The following is an 11,049-nucleotide window of genomic DNA, read 5'->3' on the forward strand; positions in this document are numbered from 1 at the left end:
ATACAACCGTTTACAGCTTGCTTTTTTGCCTGAAAACAGGGAAGGTTTGAATTATGAAGATTTAGAACATGCTTCCTTACACGGAGTTGCAAAGGACATTTGTCTCAGCACATTGTAGTGAAATTTTAAAGAGCAGGTTTTGACAGGAGACATTTTGCTGACACAGAATATTTTGTTCACTTCTGACTCTCAAATAAGTGCTACTTCTGTCATAATGATTGATTTATATTCGTTTTAGACCATACATTTTACATCCTCTCTTTTAGTGCTTATGGCTACACAGCTTCAGAATAGCACAGTTTTAAAGCTGTTACGAGCATGGCATCACATTTCACATTCCACTAATAAAAAGAAATTGGTTGTAATGGGTTGTAGGTATTTTGTGGTACGGTATATTTAGAATGAGACGCTAATTTTTATTATCTCCTGGAAAAATAAAAGTTTAAAAAGAAGACTTCTGTTAAGAAATTGGTACAGAGTTGTAATTTAAATCATTTCTAATAGCAGAGCCTTGAAAGGCCCAGTGACCCGCGGAATGCTGTTCCCGTGGCTCTTATTGTAGGTGCTGTGAAATTAAGTGCTGAGCATCTTTCCCATCCCATTCACTCGGGGAAGCGCTGGGTTCCTCCCGGGTCTGGATCGGTCCCTTCGTCACCGCTGGAACTCCCATCCTGGGCGGGCGGGTGCTCTGCCTTTACATTAACCCGGCTCCTTCCCTCTGCGTGCCCGACGAGAGCCTTGGCACACTTCAGCGTATCAATACTGCAGGGAAGAAAATGCCAAAGCCTTTGCTGTAAGTTTTGTTTGAAACATGTTCTCCGGGTGGCAAAATCGTTCCCGTCAGAGCTGGTCCCTCGCTCGGGCGCGGTGGTTTGAGGCCGAAGAAGCTGTTTTGGGTTTGAGCGTGTTTCAGAGCACCAGGAGGCTCTGCTTTCCGTTGGCGCTGGGTGTTGTGCTCAGGGTGCAGAGACCTTCAGCAGCTGCAGTGGCGGCTTTTAGCTCTTGGTGACACAACTGGTGTCACAGCCTTGATTTCTGCAGTCATCCCTGGGAAACGGCACTCGCTACTGCACGGCTTTGTAGGCATTTGGAGGGAGGAGGTACTGTGCTCGTGTGTGCAGCTTTCTGATTTTTCAGTGGCATTGCAGGCTGGGGAAAAAAGGGACAGTCGAGTATTTTCAGAAAAAGAACTAAACTTGTCTGTAGTCACCACTCCCAGTGCGACCATCTGAATAGCTGAAATTGCTGTTAATTGGGCCGGGGCTGTTGCGAGGAGAGGCTCCGCAGCAGGGCAGGAGTACAGCCAGGGCTGGTTCCCCGTGTCCGGGGTTTTGCCCATTGGGACGCCAGAGCGGACGAGACCGCACCGGCACAGCTGGACCCCGCGCGGCAATGCCGGTGCGGGCTGCCAGTGCGCCAACACCAACCTTCACCAGCCAAGGTCACCCAGCAGTGCCACCGTTTCTGGACGGGGCTGTGGTCTTTTCCTTCAAAAGCAATGCTCATGCACATCTTATTATGGAATTACAGTACTTACCCTTCCCATCTTTAAAAAATATCCCTAGGAACATATGACCGAGCTTGGAAGTGAAGTAAAATGACTTTGGTCAGAGAGGGCTGGTTCTCTGAGCCCTTCTTTGGCCGTGGGACACGTCGCTTTGTCCTCTGAGCTGGTGAAGAACAGGCGGTATGGAAAGGGTCAAATTCGGCTGCCTTTGGCTTTGCTGCAAATATATATATAAAGAGATATTTAATTCTTAGAGAACGAAGAAGCTAATATTCAAGCAGGGCTTCAGGAAGAAAGGGTTTCCAAGATGTTACAGATTTTGGAAATATTTGACAATGTTAGCAACATCAACTACTGACAAAAAACCCTCTCTCCAGAAAATCTTTCACAGTTGTGCCAAGAAAAGCAGCTTCGATGGAACATTTTCATAAACTATCATCAGTTATGCAGCAGCAGCTTCACAAATCAGAAATGATATCTTCAGGCACTGCTGTCAAGTGTTATTCAAATAATACCAGCCTCACATTTGAATAACAGCAGACATTTTGAATTAATTAATCAGATGAGATAGTCTAGGCCTTTTCTCATTAGTCTCTGGGTCAGGCATGGGAAGATATATGCGTTGGTGATGATATACTTGTCTTTAATCGTGATTTATGAAGATTTAGGATTGTGTGTGATTTGTCAAAGGTTCTGGGAAAAGGCTGGTGCATATTTCATTACCTAATCTGAGATTGATTTCGTGATGCTGAGAGATATAACCCTATTGTTCGGGTATGTGGGAAGCGCAGGTAGACACGGCATCCCAGGGTTTTACTGGCTTATCTTCGCGACTGTCAAACAATGCTGTAAACTTTTACTGCCAGCAGTTAACAATTCCTGCTTTAATTATAGGCAAATTCTTCATTCTGTCCAAAGGGGAAGCTTCAGTAGTTATTTAGTTAAAAAGCATAACAGACCTTATAACTATGACCCAGTGTAAATCATGGACAAAGTTGGCAAATTTCATGGCTTGGTCATGGTGAAAATATAAAATTTCATGGTTTGTCACAGATTAATAGAAAAATCCTATTAAAACTGTGCAAATAACAGAACAACAAGTTAGGTGGAGATCCTTACATGGCACCTTCCTACTCACAGGATTTATTTTAGGTTGAAATCGCTACTAACGACACAGGGCCCCCTCTGCATGCTTTTCTTTGCTGCACTGTTTTCTGTTCAGTTTAATTAGTATTTGTTGTTTCGTTTGGACTGAATAATTATCCTGCAATTGTTTTGAAGCTTTATTTACATAAGAAAGCATGTGTTACATTGCTTCTGCAGTGAAAGGAGCCTTGGAAAGGAAATATTTGAATACAAATTGTGTATTTTTTTTTTAAATCATACAAATTGCTATATCTAATAATTCATCAGTAATCGGGACCTTCTGTATTGGAACAAGGTCTGGCAGCGCAGCGCGTTCCTGAAGAAGAGCCCCTCGCTGCCCCGTGTGCCACCGGGAAGCGGCTGCTCGGACGGGAGCCGTGCTGGGTCCCGCACCGCTGCGGCCAGTCCCTGCCCACGTCTTCTACATCAGCAGAGCGTGGAGAAGCCTCCAATTTCCTGCAGATTGCTAATCACCCACATCCTCACTTTTAAGCAAAAACTTACTTCATGTCTTTTACTGTTCTTGGTACAATTTTGCAGCCCATCTATCACAGCCATGCGGCTCCGGCGCTGCTCCGTGTCCACGCGGGACACAGCAGCGGCCGTTACACCTCCTGTTCTGCCTCCTGCGCTGAGCGAAGCTGTGTAGGGCAGCTCTCATATACGGGGTTCATACCATTTTCTTTTTTACTAATTTGATTGTATCCAGAATTTTGATCAGTGATACAGGAATTTGGGTCTAGGCCAAGGTACTCCAAACATACTGAGCTCCTCCAACTGATCCTCTTCCAGAGGGAGCAGTTTGTGGCTGAAGTGGCTGATTTAGAAGAAAATGGCATTTGTTCTACATTGGAATAAAGATAAAAAAGAATCAAAGTATCAGAATAAGGACTTTTAAGACGTTAAAATAGTCATCGCTAATAGCAGTCAGTAAATGCTTTGTATCTTAAATAGCCCAGAATTTCACACATGAAACTTATGGAAAAAAAATGAGTTTGTGCTATTTTCATATGAGACTTTTCTTTGCAAATAGAAGGTCTAGAAATAAGTTTTTAGGGGAAGGATGCAATGGTTCAAATAATCACAATTCTGAAACCTCCGCCTTTATGGGAGACAAAATTTTGAGTCTTGGTTAAAAGGAAAAATGCCGCAACATGAGAAATAAGTTCATGAATCCTATTAAAGAAAAATACATCAATGACTATTGTTTATAACAAGTTTCGCAATTAGCTGTTGTCAGGTCATCAGCATCAAGAACTTCATCTGCACTCTAACCAACTACCATGTACAGGTAGTAATTAAAAGAACGGCTAATGACAGTGTAGATAATAAATTTTCTTTTTTTGCCCACCACAGATGATAGTCATAAAATATAGAAGGAAAGGAAAAAAAAAAGGGTTTGGATTATTGATTAGTGTTTTGCTAATAAGAAATTAAATTTATCGACCACTGCCATTACATAGCTTTGCTTTCCCAGGAGCTGGTTTGCAGCTCTAGGCGGCTTCGGCAGCTCGCCGGGGCTGGACACGTGCTGTCAGATGCACGCCTCTGGAGAAGGATGCTTAACCCTATTAGTCAGGTCATTTCTCTCTTTTTGTGGAGAGGTCAACAAAAGAGAACTGTTTTCTTAAGTCAACTTTCATAGCTTTCATTTTAAAAATAAAAAAATTGCACCAACTTCTAACCATACTATCATGCAGGTATATTGTGTTTGAAGATGGGAACCTCTGTCAGTGCCATGGTGTTCTGGTGATCAATATTATGCATAAACGCCTATAAATATTTTTGTTAATAGAAGTTACATAGACACAACTGAGATCCCAGATTCCTCAGGATATACCAACATGCAGACTTCCAATGGCGCTGTGCTGCACCTGAAGGCAGCGTGTCTTATTGCCTCGAGTTTGGGCTGTATTTTGCTTTTGAAGCATAAATACACATTATACTTTGTACCTGGATGCAAAAGATTAGCGCTATTATTTAGAAACAAAAGAGGAGGCAGGGAGTGCGTTCCATGGAGAAAACATTAATTTCCAAGAGTTTTGGATAAGAGGATCTCCTTTTTGAAGAAAGTGTGTGTGGACCTCCCGTGGTGCCCAGAGCGACACACCAGCGCATCAGTCTTGAGGGGACGGTTGGGCTTAGTTTGGTGGTGTCAGCAAAACTCTAGTTCTTGTCTCAAATCATGAGGCCATCCAATATATTTAACCTTCACATTTAGGTCAGCTTTTGTAGTACGAAATGGCTCCTGGGGCTCTGCACCCCAGTAGTCCAGCAGCTCACCACACACACGTGTGCCTGGCTCCGCGAGTGCCCGACCCCGGGGGTGTGTTGGCGCGAGGTGGGTGCAGACTGAGGGCCCCACCAGTGGGGAGATGGTCTGCACCCCCTCGGCCCCAGCTGGGAAAGGTGACCCTCGTGCTTTGGCTCCCACAGGGGCAGCTCGGGGAGGGACCCCGCACCCTGGGGGGGAGGAAGGGCGTCCATGGAGGTGAACATCCCCGAGCAGGAGCACCGGGAGCGGCAAGGTGATGGTGTCTCACCCCACTCTTCTGCCCCAACTAGCGAAGGCTCCGGCCCTGCCCGCGCGCTGGGGGCATCCCCTGCCGCCAGCACAACCTGCTGCTCTCCGCTCCGCGCTGCCCCGGCCAACAGGCAGTGTTTCGCACCAACAGCGAGACCGGAGTGGATCTGGTGTACTGCGTCCAGACCAGGGCACAGCGCAGGGACGCTTGCTCGGGGCTGATGTAGGAAATTCCGTGAGTTTTCCAGCGTTGCCAGTCAGTGCAAAGCTTTTCATGTGTAGGAATTAGTAAATACCGAGTCTGTGGTTTTGTATGGCCTTTGGGAAGATGATAGCTGGTTTTCTGCATGACTGTTAGCTCTGTTCACAGTACTTTTCTACACTTAAGAGTGCAGAGTGCAGTGCAGTTTCAATACAAACATATACTTCTGTATATTAAGCATGTGCATTAATATATTATTATTACTCGGACTAATAACAAATAGTAGTCAGTCAGTGAGATAAAAAAGGACAGAGTTCAATAGTAATTCTCAGACAGCTTAGCAATTACCCAGACAGCTTGCAGTCAGAAAAGCTGTTCAAATCTAGGATTATGAACTACACTGATGGCAGCTCTACTGGGTGGAGTTTCACAAGACTGTGAGTATGTTTGCAAGTAATTGCAAGACCCGTTTCCAGCACTCCTCCTGATGAACTTCTCTTTTACAAGCCAGAATCAACAACCGTAAAAAAACCCTCCAAAAGCCAGTAGGCTGGTTTCCAGAAGCAGTCAAAATTATTTTTAAGTGTTTATTTTCTGTATCAGAAAGATGTTGGTGCTTGCAAGCATCCTTGAGATTTTTCATCCTTCCTCCTTAATGACGTAAATCCCAAACGCCTTTCATTTCCGTGACAATAGTCAACATCAAACAACATGCTCGGCAACACAGATTTTGTGGCTTTGCTTCTAAAATCAGTGTGTCTCCTTCCTTTACGAGTGAAGGTGGCTTCTTCCCTCATTACTTCGTCTGGTTTCATTGATTCCTGCTCGTATTCTCCATACCTGGCACTCTGCTCCCGACGGCGCTGCAGGTGCGACCTGCCCCGCGCCAGCGGAAGGCCAAGCGAGCGCTTAAGTCCCTTCTAAGCCTCAAGGCATAATCTCAAAACTTCTTTAGGAGCGGGGTCAGCACGGCTGAGCAGCTCAGCACGCTCCCGACGCGGGGGTCCCCAGCCCCAGAGTGGGGTGCGCAGCGGAGCCGGGGCGCGGGGGGCGTCTACCACTTGTGCTCCGCGGCACCAGCCTTGGAGAGGAGAGAGTTCAGATACAAACTTTGTTTTTGAAGCGCTTGAATGAAAAAGGGGTGTTGTTGGATTTTGAGCTTTTTTTTAGGGCAGTACATGATTTTTTTATGGGGCACATTAAATTCTGTACCTCCAGCGAGCGTTAAAGCCACCTTATCACTCGGCACCGGAGGGGAGCGCAAGCTCTGAAGCAGGAGAGGCAGCTGTTAAGAGATTTCCATCTCAGCAGCCTCTCATGCCAATAGGATTGTGATTTGGGAATATAACAAGGCTTTGGGGGCTAAAGTTAATAAATAACCACTGTATTCCCTTTACCGTTTTATTCTCTATGCCTGGCCCCAGTGCCTTCTAAGCCCAAGCAATTATCAGTCCCTGGGCTGATGTATTTGACATAAGCCCATATATTCTTTAAGCAAGAAGCCTTCACCACAAATTTTGCTTCAAAAAGACTGTTGAAAGAAAAAAAGGTCATTTGGGTGGTTGAGTATCTGTACTCGGATGCTGCCAATAAGTGCTGTATTTGCAGTCGCTGGGTTTTCTGTCCCCTCGGTCGGGGGGAGCCGAGTACATGGTATGTATTTTAGGTCACGTTCTTCCTGCTGGTGGAGACAATGCATCTTCTGTCTGCGAGGCTGACCCTTTTCACATCCAGAATATTTGTTGTAGGGGTGTGGCTGACAGAGCATCTTGGGAATTGATTCAAATTCTTTAGTTACAATCATGGTTAAAAGATCAAGTCATTTTCAGTCATTCTTGTCGTACCCAGTCCTGACTAATATCACAGAGACTGTGCTTTTTGCAGCAAATACATTCTCGCTCTACCTCAGAAGGAAGGTTGGCAGACACATGTTTTTATAAATAACCTTAAAAGCACAGCTCAATAATGTGAAGTTTGTAGCTGATAAGAAAGCTATGGGCGACACGGAGCACAGTCCACAAATTTCTGAACACCGTCCAGCAGTCTCAGGTGAACATTTAATCCAAGATTACCTACAGGAATCCAGGGAACGGCCCGTGGTCCCCGTGTCGCCGCTGTGGGGCTGCCTGTCTTCCCGAGCGACACTGTATTATCAGCTCCACTTGGAGTGTCCATTGGTTTATGAAAATGGTGGGTAAATTACTTTATTATGTATTGGCATCAAAACAGACTTCTTCCTCCAAGAAGAGGGACTGGGACTTAGAAGGTGTAATGCACCCTCCAACCAAAAGAAGTAGCTTAGTGTCACCTCAATTAATTCACGTTTTCATTGCAGTTCTTGCGTTTAAGCCTCTCTTTAGCTTCCATTAAAATTTTTCTGTCCTCATCCCATTCTGTAGGTACACAAGATGGAGTTTAACTATGATGCCACAGTAACTATAACGCAATTCAGAAGTTTTAATGGTTTAAATCTTCAAACTTGCATAATAAAGTCAATGGGAGCCTATCAAAAGTGTATATATTACTATTTTTTTTGTGGCTTTTTAAAATTTAGCTTTAAATTTGCAAAACAGTAGCCTAAAACTATTTCAGAACAGTACAGTGTTCTTGCCGATGAGCAGATACCTTCATGGGCATCCCATCATGTCACTAACGTTACGTCCAGTTGTGCTCCAACATAATACCGAAAGCTCTTCCAGAAATCAAACACTTCATGGGTCACAACGCTCCGAAATAATGCAGCACTAAACATAAACATGGCAGTGCTGTTCCCAAGACACCAAGGAGTGTGAATGTTGACTAATTTTCAAATGCAAATACATACGGGTTTTGTTGAGGCTGATGTGTATTAACACAGTGCTGCGTTAGTTGTTGCTTCATGCGTTCAGAGAGGAGCGGTTCCCGTGGCAGAACACGCAGACGGCGGGGATGAGGGTGGGGGCTCTGGCGTGTTTTCGTCAGTCTTTGACTTTGTATTTTTTTGCACTTTCTCAGAGGTTTTGATCACAGGTGCTCCAAAGCCCAGGAATACCAAAGAGGGGTGGGGTATTTTTTCTTTCAGTTTTTTTTTTTTTTTTTTTGTTCTAGTTCCATTTTTTTTTCCCCCAGGTAGATTGTTTGATAAAGAACATTCTTTTGTTGTCTGTGCTTCAGTTCTGCTCATCCCACTAATCTGAAATATTGTAATTACGTCTCCCTGTCTCCTGCTGCTTCCTTCCTTTTGCTCTGAAGGAAAGAATCCGCCGTTCCCTCAGCTGTGCCGGTGCTGTTTGTGGTGAGGACTGGAGCAGGGTGGTGCCATGGGGAGACGTACCTGAAAGATTTGAGTTATCATAGAGGAGGCAAAGGGATGTGAGTCTCTGCAAGCTCTCACATTCTTTCCTAAACCGGAGTACTCTGCCAGAAGAAGGGGCAGGTTTAGGCTCAAGGTTCCCACCCCGTCTGTTCACGCTCCCAGTGTACTGCCCGGGTTTAGAAGGTCGGTTGCAGAGCGTTTTGTGTGACTGGGGGACGAGGAGCATCTCCCTGTGGAACCCCCCAGCTTTTGGCACAGAAGATGGAGAACGTGCGCCGTGACAGCTGCTGTAGTTAGAGTAATTGTGTGACACCTGAACAGACACTGTCCTCTCTGGGCAGAAGTGAGCACCAGGACCAGCACCTGAACGTGGTCTGCTCCAGAATATGCATGACTGGTACGAGACAAAGTTTGCTGTGTCCCTGTGAGCTCGCTTTTCTGAACCTTTGTATGCTGCTGAAGGAGCATCTTTCTTAAAATAACGTACCAAAATACTAATGTGCGTTTGGGATGAATTCTTAATCTTCCTTCTTAGCCACAAAGTGGTGGACTCAGCAGAGAAAGAAGAAAGGGAAGGGAAGGGCTGATGTGTCCTAAGGCTGCTTCCCCTCCACAAGGGCCAGACACCTGATTTACACCGCTGCTCTAACTGAAAAGGTGACTTTTTGCAAAGCGGTGCTTGGCTGTGGGACCTGTTCTTTCCCAACCTGTGTTGCCACCTGAGTCCGTGGACAACTGTGTTCTCGCTCCCTATGGGGCAGCTCTTACAGAGCTGGAGTTTCTGAGAGCAGTGGGAAGGGAGCAGGTTCTGGTGGTGGTGTGTGGTTGATAGTTGGATTTGCACTGTGCTTTAGTACACGCGCATTATTTCAGTTACACATTACAGTGACAAAATATCCCCTCCAGAGGGACAGCAGAAATACGTGTTAACGCTGCAGCCACATACTATGCTTAACACTGCAGAATTGATTAGTGCAGCACTGACATTTTGTTATCCTGAGAGGCAGAAGCTGGAAGTGTTCTTGAAAGTGCAACCTCCAACGCCAGGCGGGTGACACAGGTAGGGGCACCTCTGCCCTCCGCACGCCGGACTCTGGGCCGGTACGGCCTCGGCTGCCGGGAGCCCTGCCTGCCAGCCGCGGCCAGCCCCGCGTGGGTAGGAGAGCCCACCGGCACCAACACTGGCTCATCCTCCCCAGTCCGTATGCAAGCAGCGTCTCCCTGGGCGGATTTCACTGTCCTTCCCGAGTCCCTGCCACGTTGCACCCGTGCGACGCGAGGAGCGGGGCTGGTGTGGCTGAGCGCGTGGTGGCGCAGCCGTTGCCTCGGCACTGTGTGGGGCAGGTGCAGCCACCGCACCGGGAGCGGAGACCCTGCCGGCTCCCCGTCCCCACCACCCGCTGAGCCGAGTCACGGCAGCAGCTTTGTTCCGTCTCGTGTCGGTGCGTGTGACGAGCCGCCACGACGGTGCAGTGGATCTCTCTCCACAAACTGTGCACAGGAGGGTGATGGTGACGGGTAGGAAAGGCGTGAGCGCACCTCCCTCCAGGCACAGTGCCCCCGTCGTGCACAGTGCTGGGGCAGGGGGTCCCTCTTCACTGGCCCTCCTCTGGCACAGTCACGGTTTAGCTCCCGTTCGCCAGCAGAAATAGAGGATGTCTCTGGTTACTCTTGGAGTGGGCAGCATGTAGTTTTTGTAGGATAATGCTGAGGTACTTGCACTGTGTTGAAAAATTAATACACTTCTATTGCTACTGGAATTGGAGTCTGATTAGGATTGTTACAGTACCGTAGTTTTAGCTTTTAATTACTTACTACATTACACAGTATCTAACAGCGCTAATAGAGTACAGAACTGTCATAGCTTTTGTTTTAAAGTGCAGTACTGTATGGTGCTTAATTGTGTAACAATGTTGTTCAATTACATCTGAAAGTGTTTAATAAAGTATGGCACAGAAAAGCAAATCGGAGTGGCATGTGTTAATTGGTGTCCGCGTCATTGACTCCATTTGGTTATAGTGATCACTGGGATATGAGGATCAAATGGCAGGTTGCCCAAATGGAGTCTTCAGGCCCAACTCTCATATTTGTACCACTTACACACGCCCGCGGTTGCCCACACTTGCACAGATCCTCGCACCACGCGCACGAAGCGCTGTTAGAAGCGCGCCGGCAGCTGTGTGCCCTGCTCTGCTCTCCCTGGTGCTGCTCCCCTCGCGTGGCTGGCACAGCACCGCAGCCGCGGCACGAGGAGCGGGCGGTGGGCACCCCCGGCCCTGACTGCACAGCCGGCCCCGCTCAGGCCTGAGCCCACGCCGGCACTGCACAGGCCGGCGCTGCTGCCCCCCCGGCGGGCCGCCCTCCGGCTTACCCCG

General features: G+C 47.1%; 1 protein-coding gene across 1 annotated transcript in view; it reads left to right on the plus strand.

Moving 5' to 3' along the window:
- The first annotated feature begins 5,138 nt into the window (after positions 1-5,138).
- Positions 5,139-11,049, plus strand: part of PBX3 (pre-B-cell leukemia homeobox 3) — a 90,034-nt gene continuing 84,123 nt past the window's right edge. Inside the window, 1 exon segment of the mRNA XM_009892370.1 lies at positions 5,139-5,181. Within this exon segment, the coding sequence (XP_009890672.1) occupies positions 5,139-5,181 (43 nt within the window).

This window comes from Charadrius vociferus, unplaced genomic scaffold (genome assembly GCF_000708025.1).
Source record: "Charadrius vociferus isolate BGI_N301 unplaced genomic scaffold, ASM70802v2 scaffold549, whole genome shotgun sequence".
NCBI classification, from domain to species: domain Eukaryota; kingdom Metazoa; phylum Chordata; class Aves; order Charadriiformes; family Charadriidae; genus Charadrius; species Charadrius vociferus.